Source organism: Colobus angolensis, unplaced genomic scaffold, assembly GCF_000951035.1.
Source record: "Colobus angolensis palliatus isolate OR3802 unplaced genomic scaffold, Cang.pa_1.0 Scaffold12, whole genome shotgun sequence".
In the NCBI taxonomy this organism is placed as follows: domain Eukaryota; kingdom Metazoa; phylum Chordata; class Mammalia; order Primates; family Cercopithecidae; genus Colobus; species Colobus angolensis.
In genome coordinates this window covers 7,542,890-7,565,681 of record NW_012113141.1, presented here as the reverse complement: position 1 = coordinate 7,565,681, position 22,792 = coordinate 7,542,890, and the positions used below count along the sequence as shown (strand labels likewise).

General features: G+C 41.3%; 2 protein-coding genes across 7 annotated transcripts in view; one reads left to right on the top strand and one right to left on the bottom strand.

Annotated features, from left to right (window-relative positions):
* The window catches only part of AP3M1 (adaptor-related protein complex 3, mu 1 subunit), a 29,383-nt gene extending 10,372 nt beyond the window's left edge, over nt 1-19,011 (top strand). For 2 of the 4 annotated variants that reach the window (XM_011928380.1, XM_011928399.1), the window contains exons 2-9: nt 3,215-3,490; nt 4,788-4,959; nt 7,426-7,563; nt 11,257-11,342; nt 12,004-12,137; nt 14,449-14,656; nt 16,268-16,412; nt 16,879-19,011. In XM_011928380.1, coding sequence (XP_011783770.1) covers nt 3,215-3,490; nt 4,788-4,959; nt 7,426-7,563; nt 11,257-11,342; nt 12,004-12,137; nt 14,449-14,656; nt 16,268-16,412; nt 16,879-16,979 — 1,260 coding nt within the window. In that variant the 3' untranslated portion in view covers nt 16,980-19,011. Of the gene's footprint in view, nt 1-2,668; nt 2,795-3,214; nt 3,491-4,787; nt 4,960-7,425; nt 7,564-11,256; nt 11,343-12,003; nt 12,138-14,448; nt 14,657-16,267; nt 16,413-16,878 lie in introns of all 4 variants that reach the window. The other 2 variants (XM_011928389.1, XM_011928408.1) reach the window with 2 other exon arrangements.
* Nucleotides 19,012-20,633: 1,622 nt separating this feature from the next.
* VCL (vinculin) overlaps nt 20,634-22,792 on the bottom strand; it is a 130,474-nt gene continuing 128,315 nt past the window's right edge. For all 3 annotated transcript variants that reach the window (XM_011928347.1, XM_011928359.1, XM_011928368.1), the window contains one exon: nt 20,634-22,768. In XM_011928347.1, coding sequence (XP_011783737.1) covers nt 22,622-22,768 — 147 coding nt within the window. In that variant the 3' untranslated portion in view covers nt 20,634-22,621. The remainder of the gene's footprint in view (nt 22,769-22,792) is intronic.

Genomic DNA, 22,792 nt, shown 5'->3' with positions numbered 1-22,792 from the left:
GTCTCGATCTCCTGACCTCGTGATCCGCCCGTCTCGGCCTCCCAAAGTGCTGGGATTACAGGCTTGAGCCACCGCGCCCGGCATCCCTTTTCTTTTTTTAAAAAATTCAAATATATATTTTTTCAATCTTTTTACATTCTACATATTTTTGTAAGCATCCCCCCAATTCTTTTTCCATAGTAAATCAGATGAAGCATTTCAGACCTTTTGTCAATCATGTCAAGTGTGAGGGGAAGTCTTTTGTAAGTCAGCCAAATATTTCAAAATAAAAAGCTTTTCCAAAAGTAAAGGCAGAAGACCCCGCTTTGAAGGCTCTGGTCGGCACAGAAAGGCTTGCAAAGGTGTGTGGGAAAGTCCACCCCTTACAGGTGTAAGGTGACTTTAACCGACGGCGACCAGCTGGCCAGGAGCCCCCCAAGGCAGACGAGAACGCTAGGCTTGAGCGCCCTGTCTGGCCCCAGATCCTGGCTCAGGAAACGCAGGCTCCGACTGGGATGGATGTGTGCGCCCCAGGGCCCCAGCCCCCGGGGAACCGAGGGCTCCTCCCAGGTCCCTGGAACAGCAGAGTGGCCCCCAGGAAAGATACTCAGCTGCAGGCCTGAGTCCCTGCTCCCAAGCGCCCTGGCCGGGGAGGGCGGGCGCACCCCGCCCCCTTCGCCCCTGTTGTTCCTTTTCAAGATTGTTTTGGCTGTTGATCTTTTTCAATTCCATATGAATTTTAGGATTAGCCTGTCAAATTCCACAAAAAGGCAGCTGGGAATTTTTTTTTTTTTTTTTTTTGGATGGAGTCTCGCGCTGTCGCCCAGGCTGGAGTGCAGTGGTGCAATCTTGGGTGTCCGCTCACTGCAACCTCCGCCTCCTGCTTTCAAGCTATTCTCCTGCCTCAGCCTCCCGAGTAGCTGGGACTCCAGGCGCGTGCCACCACGGCCGGCTAATTTTGGTAGAGACGGGGTTTCACCGTGTTAGCCAGGGTGGTCTCGATCTCCTGACCTCCTGATCCACCCACCTCGGCCTCCCCAAGTGCTGGAATTACAACCGTGAGCCACCGCACCCAGCCAAGATTGTTTTGGCTGTTGATCTTTTTCATTTCCCTATGAATTTTAGGATTAGCCTGTCCAATTCCATAAAAAGGCAGCTGGGATTTTAATAGGGATGCCTTGAAAGTGTAGATAAGTTTGGGAAATGTTGCCATCTTAAAAATATCAAGTCTTCCAATCCATGAACATGGAATGTCTTTCAATTTTTTAGGTCTTTTTCATTTATTTCACTGACGTTTTGTAATATTTGGTATACAAGTCTTGTATTTCTCTTGTTAAATTTATTTTCTACATATTTAAATTTTTTGATGCTATTGTAAATGAAATTTTTTTTTTGGTCTTTTTTTTTTCCTTCCTATTTGTGGAGAACGGGGTCTCTCTATATTGCCCAGGCAGGTCTCAAACTCCTGGACTCAAGCTGTCCTCCCACCTCTGCCTCCCTGACAGCTGGAATTACAAGCATTTTCTTTTTTTTTTTTTTTTTTGACGGAGTTTCGCTCTTGCTGCCCAGGCTGCAGTACAATGGCGCCATCTCAGCTCACTGCAACCTCCACCTCCCAGGTTCAAGTGATTCTCCTACCTCAGCCTCCCTAGTAGCTGGGATTACAGGCATGCACCACCACACCCAGCTAATTTTGTTTTTTGTTTGTTTTCCTTTTGTTTTTGAGACGGAGTCCCGCTCTGTCGCCCAGGTTGGAGTGCGGTGGCGCCATCTCGGTTCGCTGCAAGCTCCGCCTCTGGGTTCACGCCCTTCTCCTGCTTCAGTCTCCCAAGTGGCTGGGACTACAGGCGCCCGCCACCGCGCCTGGCTTTTTTATTTTATTTTTTGTATTTTTAGTAGAGACGGGGTTTCACCTTGTTAGGCAGGATGGTCTCCATCTCCTGACCTCGCAATCCGCCCTCCTCAGCCTTACAAAGTGCTGGGATTACAGGCGTGAGCCACAGCGCCCCGCATTTTTTTTTTTTTTTTCAGTAGAGACGGAGTTTGTCCATGTTGGCCAGTGGTCTTGAACTCCCGATCTCAGGTGATGCGCCTGCCTCAGCCTCCCAAAGTGCTGGGATTATAGGCATGAGCCGCTGTGCCGGGCCTGAAATTGTTTTCTTAATTTCATTTTCAGTTTTTTTTTTTTGTTTTTTTTTTCAATAGAGATGAGGTCTCACTATGTTGCCCAGACTAGTCTTAAACTCCTGAGCTCAAGCAATCCTCCTTCCTCAGCCTCCCACAGTGCTGGGTTTACAGGCATGAGCTACAATGCCCAGCCCATTTTTAGTATTTTATAGCTATAGTGGATAGAAATATAATTGATTTGTATATTGACTTGTATCCTGCAAGCTTGCTGAGCTAAATTTATTAGCTCTAATAAGTGTGTGTGTGTGTATTCCTTATGATTTTCTATATACAAGATTGTATCTTCTAATTTGGAAGCCTTTTGTTTTATTTTCTTGCTTAATTGCCATGGTTCAAACCTCCAGTACCATGTTGAATAGAAATGATGGGACTGGACATCCTTGTTTGGTTTTGTTATTAAGGAGGAAGTGTTCAGTCTGTCACCATTAAATATAATATTAGCTTTGGGGTTTTCATCAGATGAAGGAATTTTTTTTTTTTTTTTTTTTTTTTTTTTTTTTAGATAGTGTCTCACTTGGTCACTCAGGCTGGAGTGCAGTGACACAATCTTAGCTCTCTACAGCCTCAACCTTCCTCCTGGGCTCAAGCAATTCTCCTGCTTCACCCTCCTGAGTATCTAGGACTACAGGCAAGCGCCACCATGCTTAGCTAATTTTTGTATTTTTTGTAAAGATGGTGTTTTGCCCTGTTGCCCAGGCTGGTCTCAAACTCCTGAGCTCAAGCAATTCACCCACCTCAGCCTCCCAAAGTGCTGCATACAGACGTGTGCCACCGAGCCTGGCTGCGGAAGTTTCTTTTTGTTCTTAAGTGGCTTGGGTTTTTTTTTTTTTTTTTTTTCGTAAGATGATGTTGGATTTTGTCAAATGCAATTTCTGCACCTTTTGAAATGATTGTTTTAGTTCTAATTGTTTAGTTCTAATTGTATATCATATTGATTGATTTTTGCATTCTTGGAATAAGTCCCACTTGGTCAAAGTGTATAATCTTTTTGTATATGTTAAATGATATTTAATGTATAATAAATTTAAACCTTTCTTTGCCCCAACAGAAAATGATCCACAGTCTATTTCTCATAAACTGTTCCGGTGACATATTTCTAGAGAAGCACTGGAAGAGCGTTGTGAGCCAGTCTGTCTGTGATTATTTCTTTGAAGCTCAAGAGAAAGCTGCTGATGTTGAAAATGTACCACCTGTCATTTCAACACCTCACCACTACCTCATCAGTATCTACCGGGATAAGCTCTTCTTTGTATCTGTCATACAGACTGAAGTGCCACCTCTCTTTGTAATTGAGTTCCTACATCGAGTTGCTGACACTTTTCAGGTTTGTTATCTATCATACCTTTCTAACTTAAATGACCAAAGTTAGCTGGAGGTGAGACATGATTATATTATTTAATTACCCAGGTTTTGATGTTTACTGTCTGTTTCTCTCTGTTTAACTAAGCATAAATTCATAAACCCTTTTCTATGTGGTGTACAGTTGCACACATGGCTGCTCTATTCACTATTTTTTATATGTACTACAAATTACAGTTGGCTCTCCATATACATGGGTTCTGCATCCGTGAATTCACCGAACCTTACATGGCAAATATTTGAACAAAAAAATTGAACTGAACATGTACAAACTTCTTCTCCTCATTATTACTTAAACAATGCAGTATAACAAATAGTTACATAGCATTTACATTGTGTTAGATATTACAAGTAATCTAGAGGTGATTTAAAGTATATAGGGGGATGTGTATAAGTTATGTGCAAATACTATGCCATTTTATGTCAGGGACTTGAGAATTGTGAGTTTTGGTATCCACAGGGGATCCTGGAACTAATTCCCCACAACTACCAAGGGATGACTGTATATCATCAGGAAACAATAATGCCCTCCACATACAGTTCTCTCAATGGTCTCAAGATTTTCATTAGTTATGAACTCTTCTGTATTTACATTTTATTATTTTCTCTTCTCTTGCTGAATATACCAAACAATTTAAGCTTATCTATGTGTATGTTGGGATAGTTAATCAGGGTGAATGAAGTTTATAGCTCAAATTCCAATTTAATGTCTCAATACTTTCTGGTATAATGTGTAATAGGAATTAAATTCAGGCTAGAAATATCAAGAAAATACTGAGGAATAATGTTAGGACTATAGAGGGGTTTTTTTTGTTTGCTTGTTTTGTTTGAGACGGAGTCTCACTCTGTCGCCTAGGCTGGAGTGCAGTGGCATGATCTTGGCTCACCGCAACCTCCGCCTCCTGGGTTCAAGCAGTCCTCCCTCCTCGGCCTCCCAAGTAGCTGGGACCACAGGTGTGCACCATCACACTCAGCTTATTTTTGTATTTTTAGTGGAGACAGGGTTTCACCATGTTGGCCAGGCTGGTCTTGAACTCCTGACCTCAAGTGATCCACATGCCTCAGCCTCCCGAATTGCTGGGATTGCAGGCATAAGCCAGCATGCCCGGCCTATAGAGGGTTTTTTCCCCGGCTCTGTTTTACATATGTTCAGCATCTTAAGCAATGAATAATGCTACTGTAAGTTTATTCTTCAGAACAAAAAAGTATTTAGCGAGCCTTTCTTTGTGCCTTCCATTGTGTGATATTGTGTATTTTGTCAGGACTACTTTGGTGAGTGTTCAGAGGCTGCAATTAAGGACAATGTGGTCATAGTATATGAACTCTTAGAAGAAATGTTAGACAATGGATTTCCACTGGCTACCGAATCTAACATTTTGAAAGAATTAATTAAACCGCCAACAATTCTACGGTCTGTTGTCAACTCTATTACAGGTAAGATGAAAACATACTTTACTAGTAACTGAGCAATTAAAACTTGGTAAATAACTCATTATTGCTCATGATCTGACATACTATTAAGGTAGTACAATTCAGCCATAATTAAAGTTACTGGTAAAGTTAAAATGGATGTACTATATATTTATTTTCATGGAAAGAGGCTAGACCTTAAGTGATAAAGAACTTTTGTTTATTATTCTTTTTTTTTTTTCTAAAACACCACAACAATATTATTACCATTGTTTAACACTAAATACTAAGACTGAATAAATTGTTCCAGTTAGTCCTAAAGAAGCCAGTATATGAGCCCACTTAGAAGAGAATTTAGTCCATTTATAAGACTGGCATTTTAATGTTTAAAATAACATAACTGGTATGCTGCTACTCCACAATTACTAGAGAATAGAAAATTTAAGACTCTTAACCACACAGTACTATAGTATCCTCCGAGTGTTTTGTTTTTATGCATGCAGAAGATGTATTAAGAAAAAATAGGAAAATAGTTTACTTATGAGATCGCATGCATTGTGGGCCTGTACTTATGTTGTAAGCTGCCAGTTGGGTTTAATTCTTGAGTGTAGCTAGAAATTAGGCACACCCAGATGCCAATGTTCTTTCGAAAGCTTTAAAGTCTTTTAGAGAAAGATTCCTATGAAATGTTATATGCCACTCCAACTCCACTGTCCACCATTGTAAACCCCTCTCCAGTGCCTTGACCTAAAAATGAGGTGAGAGAGGCCTGTAAGAAAAAGATCATTCAGCAGTTCTTTATTCATCCTCTGTGTAAGGGTGAATGTTGAGAGAAATTCAGAGAAAGATGAGATGGCATGTCTGTGCTCCTAAAACTTATACTCTGAATGGGACGTTGGAAAAAAAATTAAAATAAGTAAATAACTGTATAAGACTAAAAAGCAATTCCATACTTCACAGGTAATGTAATAGCATTGGAAAATACACATGATATAATGTTAAATTGAAAAGTCAGCACAAAACTGAAAAAATTATTCTTATATATAAATATTCACTCAGACAAAAAAGTTCTAAATATTTACAATGATTATACCCAGCTAAAGAAATACAGATTATCTTTATTTTTGCTTTATACTTTCTAATTTTCCAAAATAAACGTGTATTTTATAGTCAGAGAAAAGTTACTAAAATATAGAATGCAAAACATAACAGATTCATAAGGCAGTATATTACAAAGTTCAAGAGAATGGTTCTATTAATGAAGTAATCCCTCCTGAACTGTGGTGGGCAGCCACCTTGGAGAATCAGTAGAATTCAGGAAGTGAGGGAGGAGTAAGAGCATTCTCCATAGGTGGAACTGTATGAGAAAAAAACACACATGAAAGAGAAAAACCTAAAGTTTTATTAATGCAGAAGCAGAACTGTTTTTCAGTTGAGAAGTTAGAGATCAGATTAAAAAGTAGAGAAGGTCCTTCAAAGCTAGGCTAAATATTTAGCTTTTATCATAAAGTCAGTGAGCAACCATTGAAGGTTTTTGAGCAGGAAGATAACATGATTGTAGGTTGCAGGTAGGAACACCAATCATAAGTAGACTGCAAAATTATAGATACAGTATGATTGCGACTATATTTTAAAGTGCAATTAAAAACCAAAATTATCACAATAGAAAAAAATGCAACCTTCTGGTGGTGGAAATGTTTAAAGAAATATACCAAAATGTTAATATTATATTAAAACACTAATACCATAATATTGACAAAAATGTTAATGGTAGATGTATTTTGTTAGTAAGAAGTCTAGTGTTTTTCTTTAAACCACCTTTCTGAAGTCCACCTTTTTGTTGCTTTTAAGTATGTAGTACTTTCAAATTGGAAATATAAATTAACCAAAATGTTAAGTAAGTCACAGCTCAAAGATATGTGTTTTGGACAACCACAGTTATTTTTAGACATGTGTCAGTTTACCAGGAAATTAGCCAGATACTGAACACTAGCTATATTGCAGCCATATGGGTATGCCGACCTTAAAATAGGAAAAGCCCAGATTCCATTTACTCCACTGAGGCCTGCTTGGCAGCATCTCGTGTAAAATAAAGTTGAATACTGAAGGGCCTAGTTATAACTCTGTATTCTCAGTGGAGACATTTTAGTGGCAGAAGATTTTGAAACAACCAGCCTCTTTTTTCATCAGTGGCAGAGAATCTGTTTTTCAGCCACTGGAATTAGATTAGGTTACTGTTAACACACAGGAAGCAAAAGATAAGTAAATAAATTTAACCTGGTTTGGCAGGTAAACAGAGGGCCACATGGCCTATTTTTCTCTTCTAGAAATTTGATCATGTTGGTATGGAAATGTCTGACAATTCTAGAGACCATCCACAAGTTCATTAAGAAAAATCCAAACATTAAAGAAGCAGCTTTCTTTTTCCCAATAATACATTTTCTCATGACTGTTTTACACATCAGCTTTGCCTTCTTTTTGGGTTTCTAGGCAGTAGTAATGTTGGGGACACACTCCCCACTGGGCAGCTGTCCAACATACCGTGGCGTCGGGCAGGGGTAAAGTACACAAACAATGAAGCCTATTTTGATGTCGTTGAAGAAATAGACGCAATTATAGATAAATCAGGTAATTGTGTGCATGTCATCTTATTTGGGGAAAAACAATTCATCTGACACAGATGAATAGAAAACTGAAGTCCTGTCCAGGCACAGTGGCTCACGCCTGTAATCCCAGCACTTTGGGAGGCCAAGACAGGCGGAACACGAGGTCAGAGTTTGAGACCAGCCTGGCCAACGTGGTGAAACTCCGTCTCTACTAAAGGTACGAAAAATTAGCAGGGTGTGGTGGCGCACACCTGTAATCCCAGCGACTTGGGAGGCTGAGGCAGAATTGCTTGAACCTGGGAGGCGGAGATTGCAATGAGACAAGATCACACCATTGCACTCCAGCCTGCCTCTGTCTCAATTAAAAAAAAAGAAGAAAGAAAAGAAAATTGAAGTCCTTTGGCAGTATGGTTTCAATAGAAAGGCATTCATTATCTGATGATTTTTAAATCTGTTTGTTAGTTTGTTTATTTATTTATTTATTTGGGATGGTATCTCACTGTTGCCCAGGCTGGAGTGCAGTGACATGATCTCGGCTCACTGGAACCTTCACCTCCTGGGTTCAAGGGATCCTGCTGCCTCAGCTTCCGAAATAGCTGAGATTACAGGCATGAGCCACCACATCTGGCTAAGTTTTTTTTTTTTTTTTTTTTTTTTGAGATGCAGTTTTGCTCTCATTGCCCAGGCTGGAGTGCAGTGATGCAGTCTTGGCTCACCGCAACCTCTGCCTCCCGAGTTCAAGTGATTCTTCTGCCTCAGCCTCCCATGTAGCTGGGATTACAGGCATACACCACCACACCCAGCTAATTTTGTGTTTTTAGTAAAGATAGGGTTTCTCCATGTTGGTCAGGGCTGGTCTCGAACTCCTGACCTCAGGTGATCCGCCTGTTTCAGTCTCCCAAAGTGCTAGAATTACAGGCGTGAGCCACTGCTCCTGGCCCTGGCTAATTTTTTGTATTTTTACTAGAGACACGGTTTCACAATGTTGGCCAGGCTGGTCTCGAGCTCCAGACCTCAAGTGATCCATCTGCCTTAGCCTCCCAAAGTGCTGGGATTACAGGCGTGAGCCACTGCACCTGGCCCATAAATCTGTTTATTTTGCCCATAGGTTACATATAATTTTCATAACCACTAGTTGAGGTCTGCCAAACATGTAAATCAGAACGGATAATGCCTTACTTTAAGCTAATTATTAACCTATGTAACTCTACCTCTTGCTATTTATTCCTTCTAAAATTTATTGAAAATCTACCATATACCATGCTTTTGCTACTACATTATGTGCAGTACTTCTGATAAAAGCCCCTATCTTTTCACTTTCTTTCTTTTTTTTTTAAATACAGGGTCTTGCTCTTTTGCCCAGGCTGGAGTGCATTGGTGCAGTCCCTACTTACTGCAGCCTTGACCTCCAGCTCATGCAATCCTCCTACCTCAGACTCCTGAGTAGCCTATAGTCCCAGCCAATCAGGAGGTACACGCCACACGCCACCATGCCTGGCTAGCTTTTATTTTTTTTTTATTTTTGTACAGACAGAGTCTCACCATGTTGCCCAGGCTGGTCCTGAACTCCTGGGCTCAAGCAGTTTACCTACCTCAGCCTCCCAAAGTGCTGAGATTACAGGCATCAGCCACCACAGCCAATCTAATTTTTAACCAGACAAAACAATGGTACTCTATAAGAATCGTAAAATTTTATTATTAAAAATAGCGGCCAGACACGGTGGATCACGCCTGTAGTTCCAGCGCTTTTGGAGGCCGTGGCAGACAGATCACTTGAGGTCAGGAGTTTAAGACCAGCCTGGCCAACATGGTAAAACCCCGTCTCTACTATAAGTACAAAAATTAACTGGGCATGGTGGCAGGCGCCTGTAATCCCAGCTACTTGGGAGGCCGAGGCAGGAGAATTGCTTGACCCCAGGAGGTGGAGGTTGCAGTGAGCCAAGATTGCACTATTGCACTCCATCCTGGGTGACAGAGCGAGACTCCATCTCAAAAAAAAAAAAAAAAATTAGTCCTTCCCTTAAATTTATTTTATACATAAGGAAAGCCCAGAAGGGTTAAGTGAACTGTTCCAGGTCACACAACTTGTTAACATGTAGTGATGGCTTATTGTGAATTATAGTCAATGTCTTCTCTTCCATGAGTGCCCTTTTCATTATAACATTCCACCTTATAGAATAACAGATTTTTGCCAGGCACGGTGGCTCACACCTGTAATCCCAGCACTTTGGGAGGCTTAGGCAGTAAGATCACTTGAGTCCAGGAGTTCAAGACCAGCCTAGGCAACATAGCGAGACCCCGTATCTATCAAAAATTTAAAAGATTAGCTAGGCATGGGTTCCTTAATCCCACCTATTCAGGAGGCTGAGGCAGGAGGATTGCTCGAGCCCAGGAGTTCAGTGCTGTAGTGAGCTATGTTCACACCACTGTACTCCAGCCTGGATGGCAGAGGGAGACTCTGTCTCTAAAGGAAAGAGAGATCTTTCTATTATGGATCCTATTTCTTAAAAGTTGACTTAGTCCATTTCATAATACCTTTGCCTCATTTTAAAATTCTATTGAAAATGTTTTTGGTTTGTTTTATTTTGTTTTTGAGACAGAGTCTCACATTGTCGCCCAGGCTGTTGTGCAGTGTTGCGGTCTCGGCTCACTGCAACCTCTGCCTTCTGGGTTCAAGCAATTCTCCTGCCTCAGCCTCTCGAGTAGGTGGGACTACAAGCACACACCACCACGCCTGGCTAATTTTTTGTATTTTTAGTAGAGATGGGGTTTCGCCATGTTACCCAGGCTGGTCCCAAACTCCTGAGCTCAGATAACCTACCCACTTTGGCTTCCCTAAACGCTGGGATTACAGGCATGAGCCACTGTGCCTGGCCTCATATGTTTTAAACTCATATCCAGTCATCTTACAGGGTTGGCTCCATAAAGGAGACAAGTTTAATTTTCCTTAGAATTAGCATATTCTGGCTGGGTATGGTAGTTCACACCTGTAATCCTAGCACTTTGGGAGGCTGAGGTAGGCGGATTGCTTGAGCCCAGGAGTTCGAGACCAACCTGGGCAATGTAACAAGACCCTGTCTCTACAAAAAAATACAAAAATTAGCCGGGCATGCCTGTAGTACCAGCTGCTTGGGAAGCTGAGGTGGGAGGATTGCTTGAGCCCAGGAGGTTGAGGCTGCAGTGAGCTGTCATAGCACTACTACACTCCAACCTGGGTGACAGAGAAAGACCGTGTCTCAAAAAAAAAAAATTATATTCTATGGTGGCATACCTGTAGTCCCAGTTACTCTGGGGGCCAGCTGGGACTAGCTAGTAAGACCTCATCTCTTAAAAGAAAAAAAGAAAAATTATCATATTCCAACCAGAGTTAGGTATGGACCTTGTCCCCTGACCTGTTAATAGAGATGTAAAGCTTCAGTAAGTCTGACACCCAGAGGGTATCTCCATTATTCTAAATATAGTGATTGTTGGGCTAGGTGTCATGGCACACGCCTATATTCCCAGCTATTCGGGAGGCTAGGGCGGGAGGATTACTTGAGCCCAGCAATGAGGCTGCAGTGAGCTGTGATCGTGCCACTGCACTCCCAACCTTGGCAACAGAGCAAGACTCTGTCTCTAAAAACAATAAATAAATAAAAATAAAAAGATATAGTGATAGCTCTAGTTAAGACTCATATTCCGTTGATGTTATCTTCCTTTTTCTTTCTTTCTTCAGGATCTACAGTCTTTGCAGAAATTCAGGGGGTCATTGATGCTTGCATTAAACTATCTGGAATGCCCGATCTCTCCCTTTCTTTCATGGTAAGTTTTATTCTGTTTTATAGCCCCTTGAATGCCTAATACATGTGAAGTACTAAATGAAATAATAAACATTGAGATAAGTTTGCATCTTAGATTGCAAAGGATTGTCTCAGAAATATTCCTAGCAGTTTCCTAAGATAGTCACTTACATGATGAGCGTGGTCTTTATGGAAAGGCTAAGGGAGGTCTTTGCCTGAGTGTGCTAGAAGGGGCTTGAAATTGGCTAGCTGGCTTCTGCAAATATCCAATATCATTTTTACTGAGTAATTATTTGCTGATATGAAAGGACATTGGTCTTTTGTATCATTTTAGAGTCAGCATGACATACTGCTAGGAACAATTAAGAGAACTGACTTCCTGGTGTTGTCACCAGTTTGTTCTGACCTTAAGTCCTCTGAACCTCAGTTTTTTAATCTGTTAAAGGGAAATAATACTACTTGCCTTTTCTCCTTTATAGTTATTGAAATTCAATAAAATAATGTACATAAAATATTTACAAACTTTAAAGCATTGTGAAACTATAAGGTCGTGTAGATGTGGTCATAAACTCTTCCATGACTGCTTTATCTTCAGGGAACATATTGATTTGTCACGGTATCTAAGTACAGTTCCCATATTCATTATGCTCTATGAACACGGCTGTCTTCTGTTTTCTTGACAGAACCCTAGGCTTCTAGATGATGTCAGCTTCCACCCCTGCATCCGGTTCAAGCGTTGGGAATCTGAAAGAGTTTTGTCATTTATTCCTCCAGACGGAAATTTCCGACTCATATCATACCGTGTCAGCTCACAAAAGTATGTTGATGCATCAGCTAGAATCTGCCATCATACATATCAAGCAGAACTCACCTTTCCCTGTTCCTTTATGACAGTTGAGTACTTGAGGTTGTCATTGCTCACTTTAACCATAGCTCACCAGGAGACCCAGTGAGAACTGGTGAAAATATGCACCTAAAATATCAGTATACTTTGAATGTATGAGTGTAGAGTGGGACTAGAGTAAAACCTATAACCTTACTAAGTGAGACTAGAGTAAAACCTATAGCCAAGGGCAAGCAAACCATGCATAACCTGGGCAAAAGGTTATGGTACTGGTTCTTTGCAAGGTTACGCATTGTGAAATTATGGCTCTGGTTCTTTGCTCAGGTTATGCATGGTCCATTTTGCTCTGCTTCTGACAGCTGAGTACTTTGCAAGCAGAGCAAAATGAACTGTGCATAACCTGGGCAAAACCATGAACCACTGCCATAATCTTACCATAGTCTGTAGACTTTGTGGCTAACAAGGAGACAGACCTACCTGTAGTTTGTGAGGACATTCCCAAACTTACCTGCTTCAAGTCAGTCTTCTCTGCATTGAGGTTTTAAGGAACTGTTCAGCATTGAGAGCTGGGTGCAGTGGTTCACTCCTGTAATCCCAACACTTTGGGAAGCCAGTGTGGGCAGATCACTTGAGGTCAGGAGTTCTAGACCAGTCTGGTCAACATGGTGAAACCCTGTCTCTACTAAAAATACAAAATTAGCCAGGCATGATAGCGTGTGCCTATAATCTCAACTACTTGGGAGGCTGAGGCATGAGAATCACTTGAACCTGGAAGGCAGAGGTTGCAATGACAGACCATGCCACTGCACTCCAGCCTGGCCAAGAGGGTGAAATTCCATTTCAAAAAAATAAAAAAACAATTTAGCATTGGGGATCGTAGTTTTATAGCTAGTTTGTTTCTTGAAAATACCAGAAGTTATTTGAGTAACATTATGACAGGACTCAAAAGCAGAAATTATTGCTTGGCTCTTTTTTTCTTTGAAGTGGAGTTCGGCTCTTGTTGCTCAGACTAGAGTGCAATTCTGTGATCTTGGCTTATGGCAACCTCTACCTCCTGGGTTCAAGTGATTCTCCTGCCTCAGCCTCCCAAGTAGCTGGGATTACAGGCGCCTGCCACCGCGCCCAGCTAATTTTTGTTTCTTGTTACTTTTTTTAATAGAGAGGGGGTTTCACCATGTTGGCCAGGCTGGTCTCAAACTCCTAACCTCCAGTGATCTGCCTGCCTTGGCCTCCCAAAGTGCTGGGATTACAGGCATGAGCCACTGCACCCAGCCACCGCAATTGTTTATACTGTTATTAAACTTCAGATTTCTGTCTTGATTTGTATACAGTTCCCAGCACAGTGGTACCAGAACATTATGCTGTACTCAGCTCCCCCTTGTGTAGATGCTGAATCTGCAGTTCTGGAGGTACCGCCATCTTGGTATCCTTGGAGGATTGGTTGCAAAAATCAGCAGATGCTCAAGTCCCTTATATAAAATGGTGTAGTATTTGCATATAACCTATGCACATCCTCTTGTGTACTTTAAATCATCTCCAAGTTACTTATGATAGTACACTGTAAACACTGTGTAAATAATTGCTACACTAGGTTGACTTTTTATTTTTATTATTTTTTGTAGTTGTATTGTTATTTTTTACTTTTTTTTTTTTTTTTTTTTGAGATGGAGTCTCGCTCCGTTGCCCAGGCTGGAGTGCAGAGGTGCAATCTCAGCTCACTGCAATCTCCGCTTCCCAGGTTCAAGTGATTCTCCTGCCTCAGCCTTCTGAGTAGCTGGGACTACAGGCACAAGCCACCACACCCTGCTAATTTTTGTATTTTTAGTAGAGACGAGGTTTCACCATGTTGGCCAGGCTGGTCTTGAACTCCTCGCCTCGGCCCCCCAAAGTACTGGGATTACAGGTGTGAGCCACCGCACCCAGCCTCAGCTAATTTTTGTATTTTTGTAGAGACGAGGTTTCACTATGTTGGCCAGGCTGGTCTCAAACTCCTGACCTCAGGTGATCCCCTCCCACCGCCGGTCTCGGCCTCCCAAAGTGCCGGGATTACAGGCATGAGCCACCACGCCTGGCCGATAGTGTTAAATAATGTTTTCAATCCTCAGCTGGTCAAATTCAAGGATGTATAACTGTGGCCACAGAGAGCCAACTCTGTAGCACCTTATTGTGGAGTTAAAAGTATGGTAGGATACTCTGGACAGAGGTTTTCAGAATACCTCTGGTGCTGTCCCCACACCATTAATTGTGTTTGTGCTTTTGTATCTTTCTCTGTTTCTCTTTTTAGTCTAGTGGCAATACCAGTGTATGTGAAACATAGTATCAGCTTTAAGGAGAACAGTTCTTGTGGCAGATTTGATATAACAATTGGACCAAAGCAGAATATGGGGAAAACTATTGAAGGAATTACAGTGACAGTTCACATGCCAAAAGTTGTGCTGAACATGAACCTGACAACCACACAAGGCAGCTATACATTTGATCCAGTCACCAAGGTACAGCCACTTCAAATCAAGAGTGAGCAAGTGTTTCTGCAATCTATTTTGTGGTTTGTGGGGAGGAATGGAGGGAAAGGTTTAGTACCTTGTTTAAAACTAAAGTTCGTATCAAAACCTAGAGAGCATACTGTGCTGTGCTTCTGCCACCGGCTGCCGAAGGAATCCTGCAGCTGCTACTGAGCAGATAGATGAACAGAAAAGTGTGTCATTCTGTCCTTTTTCAGAATGTGCCTTCACTCATCCATTATTAATCCAGAGCCTCACTCTGCTATCTAATAAGAAAGAAGTAAAAGCTTTTTTAAAAAGAGAAAACATTATGTAGATAGAAGAAGATATTATGATGGTATATGAATTATTAAGTTTTCTATATAAATTGATCATTAAGACCTTTTTCTTCCTTTTTAATTTAAAAGCATTATTTCATACTCTTTCACAGGGCTAGGAAAGCTGCTTCCTCACCCTACTTAAATTTTCCTGTAGCAGAGGGTTTTCAGAGAAACTGTAGCAGATGATTTTCTCTCAGCTTCCTGATTAGCTAGTAAATATGATTGTTTTCAATAGCAGAGTCATTGAGCTACCTGATAAATGAAAAGACATGTTTTTTGAATAACATCATAGAACGTTAAAGATTATTTAATGCAGTTGTAAGGATTCAAAGAACCTCCTGGAGACCACACAGGGCTGAGAAAGGGAGCTTCCGATTCCTGGCTGTTTACCACAGCTTCGACTATGACAGCTTTGCTTTCTTTCTCGTCTGCTGCTGAGCCTCCACACCGAAGATTTCATTTGAAGAACGGGTTTCACAGCTAAAAGTTTTAAAAACACCATCTTAAGTCAATCTAATTATTTTACAGAAAAATAAACAGAGGCCGTGCACAGTGGCTTATGCCTGTAATCCCAGCACTTTGGGAGGCCAAGGCGGGCAGATCACCTGAGGTCAGGAGTTCGAGACCAGCCTGACCAACATGGAGAAAGCTCATCTCTACTAAAGCTATCAAATTAACTGGGCATGGTGGCGCATGCCTATATCCCAGCTGCTTGGGATGCTGAGGCAGGAGTATCGCTTGAACCCGAGAGGCGGAGGTTGTGGTGAGCCAAGATTGCGCCATTGCACTCCATCCTGGGCAACAAGAGCGAAACTCTGTCTCAAAAAAAAAAAAGAAAAAGAAACAGGCCCAGAGAAAAGTAGTGAAGATGGTATGATGGAGAACATTTGAAATCAGAGAGCCTTAGGTTCAAATCCCAGCCTTACCTCTGACTAGTTGTGTGACCTTGAGCAAGTCATTTGATCTCTGAGCCTTAATTTCCTCATTTGTAAATAGAAGACAAAAGCTACTTCACAGCCCTCAATGAAATAACATATGAATAGTGCTAAGCTTGGTGCTAATACAAAAGAAAATTCTCAACAAATGTAGATTCTCTGTCCTCATTCCCCATTGAAAGTCACAGAGCTAATCAGAGGTAAACTCACTGTAGATCCCAGATCTCTTGTTTTCAAGAGACTGCACTTCATTTTGTACAGAAGTTTATGATGTCTTTGAACCTTGTTTTTGAGGGTTTGTCTTTAATAAATGGTTCTATTTGTTTTTCATTTTTTGTCTTTTTAAGGTACTAACATGGGATGTGGGAAAAATCACTCCACAAAAGCTCCCAAGTCTTAAAGGACTGGTAAATTTACAGTCTGGAGCCCCCAAACCAGAAGAGAATCCGAGCCTCAATATACAGTTTAAGATCCAGCAGCTTGCTATTTCAGGTAAAGATAAGGTTGACTTGTAGTTAAGGGTAATTGAGTTTTGCAAGCTCAATTATTAGGCACTTAGAAGAGTAACAAAAGTTTCCCTCTCTAGAAAGAGCAGTAGCCCATTTGCCTTTTACACTGTGCTTGGTGGGGCCATCTCCCAGGCATCAACCAAATGATTTTGGAGAACACCTTATTTCACACAGCTTCCCCTCACCTCTGCCCTCATTCAAGTACCAAAAAGGGAGTTATTCATATTTACAGAAAGTAGAATTATACTTTACAGACATTCCCTGCCTGTGTGGGAATCTTAACCAAAACCATACCATCAAAGTGCAATAATTTGTAAATGATAGAAGAGACATTTCTTCCAAATGGTGGAAGGGACACTGGTTAATGTCAGATTTACCATATAGTGCTCATTGCTAACATATTGGTTGGGATGATGATAATTTATTCTTTTTCATTCTTTTTGACACAGGCTTAAAAGTGAACCGTTTGGACATGTATGGAGAGAAATATAAGCCATTTAAAGGAGTCAAATACGTCACGAAAGCTGGAAAGTTCCAAGTGAGGACATGAGAAGAGGCCAAAATTTCTCAAGACCAGTTTGTTTTCCAAGTGTCATTATGATGTATTACTATTAGGTACCAAGTGGGTGGGAATAGATATTCTAGTTAAAGCATTTGTGTCTAGCTACACACCGCTAACAAAGTTGCTTAGTTATCAATGTAGGATTCTTAAGGAGCTTTAAGCTAAGGAAACCTTTTAGTGACTTAGCTTATTTTGTATCTTTTCACTTAGGAAGATGTTGGAGGTGATTTTTTTTCCGTAGGAGAATACCATCTGACGGCTGCACATTGTAACAGTAAAGGCAGAAAGCTACAGTGATAACCTCTCTCCTAAAAGGAGTTAACTGGTCTCATCCAACAGAAGCTATCTTAAATCTGTGATGTGTCAGGTGCAGCCAAATATCACACCTGATCTTAGCCATCCCAAACCAGTGTCCCAAGAGAGGAAATTCCCCCCACCCCCAGAAGTTTACAGAAAACTGCCTCTTCAAGTGTTTGCCTTATTCAGCTTTTCACTTGTGCCATTAAGCAAGCACTGTAGCAAAAGCCACTTCCACATGGCCCTGGCAGGGAGCACTGCTACTCCATGCTCCATTCTCTCTGTACTTGGTATTGTATTTTTTATAAATAAGATTTTTATGTAAAGCTTATTTGATTTACAGGGACCTTGCTGCAGTAAATACCATCTCAATTTTGTGCCACTGGTTCAGCTGTTAGCACAGTAAAAAAATCATTTGTATCACAGGGGCAAATGCTTTATTAAGGTAGTAAAAGGGAACATTACTTCTGCTTTCAGGAAGTTACTGCAAGCACAAGCATTTGTGCTTTTAAGCAAATTAAAGTAGTAAAAGAAAAACGTAAGTGAAACCTTTGCCATCTTCATGTTTTATAATATAAAGCTTACCCAACACCAGGTAAGCCATGGTTAACCTAAATGTCTCATGCCCCAGTTCAGCAAAAGGAGGAAAATGTGCCTGCCTCACTGTCATCAGTCTTTTTAAATCTTTTACCCTTTTTGTTGTTGTTCTTAAGGGGTTGAATTTGCCTGCATTCCTTGTCTTTAGGGGAAATTCCCTTTTCATATTGTGTGCTTCCCAAAGCTATAGTCATAGATTTCTTCCAGAAACTGTTGTCATAATTGTCACTGGAGTGCTTAAATATACCTACTATACCGACAAAATACCTGGAAGTGAGTTATAATGAGGCAGAAACAAAATCCTCGGTAACATTGATGATACTGTACTGATCACCATGGTTTTGGAAAGTCAGTCAACAGTTGTATTATTGCACTCAACTTCATTGTGTCAATTTATGTAACTTCTTCGTCTTGGTGGCCTTGCCCAGTTATTTTGCCTCATTAGACATCAAGAAATGGAGAAAGACTGAAAGTTAAGATATTCTTCATGTTTCCTTATTTATGCTATTGTCTTCTCTTTATAGCTCCATTCTTCTTTCAGTCTTCTCAGCTTATAATCGTCTTTTCCTTATGCTAAGGATAGCCCTTACACTCATGCCATCTATGCTGTCAAGGGCTGCTGGTTGGTGCTGGTACAAGGAGCCCACGGAGCAGCTTTCTTACCTTTGTCTGCCCTGCCTTTCATGGCATAAGAAAGGCAACGTTTTGCAGCTTCCAAATTTCTGAAGAAACTAATCTCAGATTGGCAGTTATTTTACAGAACTGCTAAATAGTCAAAATGTTGCCAAATATTTATTCCTTTCGCCTAAGTTTAGCTACCCAGTTCAATTGCTTTTTATTTTTAATGTCTTGACTCTTCAGAATTCGTACCTCAAAAGAACAATCAGAACATTTGCTTTGCTTTCTGCTGAATCCCTAATCTCAACAGTCTATACCTGGACTGTCTTCTCTTCTATCCAAGTAGAATGTATGCCAGGAGCTCCTTCCTTCTAGCAATTTCTACTAAAATGTCCAAATAGAATGTTTTCTTTTACAATCAGATTACTGTATTTATTAATTTGCTAGAATCCAGTAAATCATTTCGGTAGCTCTGGCTATGCTATCAATAAAAAAATGAAAGCAACAAGTTGATTTTTTTTTAGGTCTACTATTGATTGAACATTCTCAAATGGGCAAGGCTTATTGTCAAAGCAGGATGAACATCATCAGATTTTCTTCTGCATCATCACACAAGCTGTGAGTGTTGCTGCAAAACACTTCTCAGTACTCTTTCCCTAACCTCGTTATGTTAATAGCCATTCATACTTGGCTTAAGCATCACCATTCTGACCACAGTCTGAGAGATTAGTGATCAAAGCTCCCTTCTCTATCACTACCACCACCTACTGATAACAAAGATTCCTGAATACTTAGTAGTAGTAAAATATTTTTCAAGCAGAGTTACAGCTAATCCTGGATCCATTAGTTCTCAATTCACAAGGGAGCATATCAAGAACAAATGAAGTAGATGATTATTTCCAGTGTGTGGGAGTCACATTATTTTATCCAAGGGGAGTTCCTGTGATAGGTTCATTTCTTAAGTGGTGCTACAGTAGAAAATCAGGAACAAATACAGAACAAGATCAGGAAAATGCTGATCTTGTCCTGAGCGGCAAGTGATTTGAGAAAATGATTGTACTGCAGCAGGAAGGCAGCAGCAGTGAACATATGGTAAATGGCAAAAACAAGACAGTTCTGCTAAGTCAGTAGTAGCCTTGAACTTTCCTTTAACTCAAACAGGCTGGAATCTGTCTTTATAGTCAGCAACTTTCCAAGATAAAGCAGTGATAATAGCAGTTGGCAACACTAAATATCAATATCATCACCCTTTAATGACGTTACCCCTTTGAGATCTACAAAATCAGGCAAAAACAGTGATGTCCCAACTCCACTCTAAAAACCTGCTCCTACTATTTTAGTCAGTGTTTCTTTAAGGAAGAAGAGGACTATGTCCCCCAAAGCTATCTCTGCCTTATAGCCCTGGTGGATCCCTGAAAACCCTATTTATTCTATACTGGGCTTTGGAATATGAAAAACAGACCTGTGTGGCCAGGCATGGTGGATCACACCTGTAATCCCAGCACTTTGGGAGGTCAAGGTGGGTGGATCACTTGAGGTCAGGAGTTCAAGACCAGCCTGGCCAACATGGTGAAACCACATCTCTACTAAAAATACAAAAATTAGCCAGGCATGGTGGTGCACGCCTGTAATCCCAGCTACATGGGAGGCTGAGGCAGGAGAATTGCTTGAACCCGGGAGGCAGAGGTTGCAGTGAGCCAAGATTGCACCACTGCACTGCAACCTGGGCAACAGAGCAAGACTCTGTCTTGCAGCGGGGAAAGGACCTGTGGAACTCCTACAAACTTAACGACTTTAGCTTTTCAGGGAACAGTGATGGTCTCCACAGGTAGCTAGAATCTTCTAAGATGAAAACAAACTGTTTCATCCAGCTGCTTTCTGCCTACTGTTAACCTTTGCCACTTCCATTCCTTCAAGTGTGTAATCCCCAGAGTTGTCTTGTATCACACACATCCTTGTTAAGTAAATATACCACCGTTGAGTTCTTCTTCCAGTACAACATTTGGATTAAATAAAAATCTTTAGTTTCCAGATCTTGAGGATTAGTTTCATTGGCTGTTCATCAAAACAAAGGAGAAACCTCACCTAAAAGTTCTTGCTAAAATAACATACCCATCATTGAAAGCATTATTTATACAAATGCATTTTATTGTTTTAAACAGAACAAAAGAAGAGGCAGAAAATATTTGCATATAACAAATCCTAGCTTATAAATGTAGTTTTTTAGCAGTGATTCTCTAATCATTCAGGGATGGGGTTTTTTTGTTTTTTTTAAATTTGCTGCACTGTGTCTTGAGCACTGATATTGGAGAAAAGCACATCCAGCATAAAGTGTAAACCAGTGTCTCAAACCACTGGAAGAACCGGGAGAGCAAACATGATTTTTCTTATTTCCTCTAAGTAAATCTTTAGTAAAACAACAAGTGATCTTTGGCATAGATTCATACTTTAAAGGCATTAATATTGCATTTATATCAGGCAAGCAACTATACAAATATGCTGACAGCCTTGAAAATAATCATCCTCATTTTAAAGGAAATAGTGAAAGCCTGAGTGTACAGGACCAACTTAAGTTTTACACATTCGATGTTGGGAACTAACACACAGTGATGGGTGAGACGGAAGGATGTCCAGGCAAGGGTTCTTACTCCTTTACTCATCTGGTTCTGGCTTTGGGGAAAAATAAGGTTTCACGTGCTGGGAAATACTTAGCAGTAATAAGTACCAAAAAGGAAACATTGCCCTCTCATTTTGCCTAGTGGGAACTTAGTGTGGTGATAAGAAATATGAAACCCATTACTCTCTTGAACCCCGTACTTGGGAGTAGATGCAGAGAGCTTGGTTGTAGTTGATTGCAGGGAGGTAGGAATTACAGGAGTAGTATTTCCCATTGATTCATCTTCAGCAGCACTAGAATTCTAGTCTGCAAATACCACTCTCCTTTAGGCAGGAGGTGTCCTTCAGACAAGGCTGCCTTGCCATTAAACACTATTAGGGGACAAGCACTCATTCTTAGGACTGAATTTTAAAAGGATAAAAAGGATCTTTTAGAGTTACAGATGAACAAACACCTACATGTCTTTAAAATCTTGTTTAGAAAGGGTGTGGAGGAAGGCTACAAAAACCAGGATAGGAGACATGTTTTGGTTAAAATTAAAACGCAGCATTTCAGCTCAAAATGAACAATTAAGAGCTAAGAATGAATGATAAGGCCTCAGCACAGACCTCTGCAGGCAGTGATTAAGCATGGAGTGCCGGGAGTGGCCCTGCTGAGAAGATGGCAGGGCCACACCCTGGCTACTCTGTCCTTCCAGCAGGAGAGAGCACCAGGACACAGTGTGTTCATGGGATGGCTACCTTGGCGGGCTGAGGCAGGATATGGGATGGGAAGTTTCCCTAGCACAGACATTGCTCAGGGGCATGGTAAAGGCAAAATCATATGATTCTGTGATTTCTTCCTGACAGTGAAACACGGTTTTATATTGTGGGAAACTAAAAGGATGAAACTGAGGAAGGGCAGGAAATGAATCCCGGCCCCATATGCTGGGGCTCCACAGAGGCCACCTTCCCCTGTAGCAGCGAAGCTCAATTCTGAAAAGGACCCAGGTAGCACAGCCCGGGGAAGGCAGGCATGGTTGGCAGCAACATGGAAAGCTCAAAACAATTTTTGGAGGCACAGCAATTTTCCTCTTAGTAACTGACTTGCCTGGGCCCTGGGTCTCGGGAGTCTGGAAGAGTGAATGGGAGCCAAGGAAAGAGAAATAGAGGGAAGTGTCCCCTAGGGAACAAGGGCAGAGCAGGGTGTCTGGCTAGTGTTCACTTGGATTCTGAGCTTATGTGAAGTCCATGGGCTAGAAACCCAGTCTGCCTATTGGGATAGAGGGTGCACAAGTATAACTGTGTTTGAGAATACAGGGTTTATACAGAAACACATTTAAAAGTGTCCATGAAAAAAGAGTATAAATGTTTTCTAATTTGAAGAGGCCCCCATTCCTTTCTGATGTGTCAGGCCAGGATGTGATTTTCAGCTCCCAGCAACTCTGGGCAGCTCCTGGGACTCAGATCATTTTCCTTCTTTTTAATAGAGGTTTCTGTGCCAGCCAGGCTCAGCCAGGTGCCTACTGGTACCAGGGAGTCTTTCTAACCCAGCGCAGTGTAAATCCAGCATCTGTTCGAATTTTGATTGAAGCAGCTTCTGCTTCCCGCACAGTCTCCTTCACAGACTGCATGAGGTTCTGGGCATTGTGAACCAGCATCTCTGTGGCCTGCAAGGAAAGAGGTACCGTCTG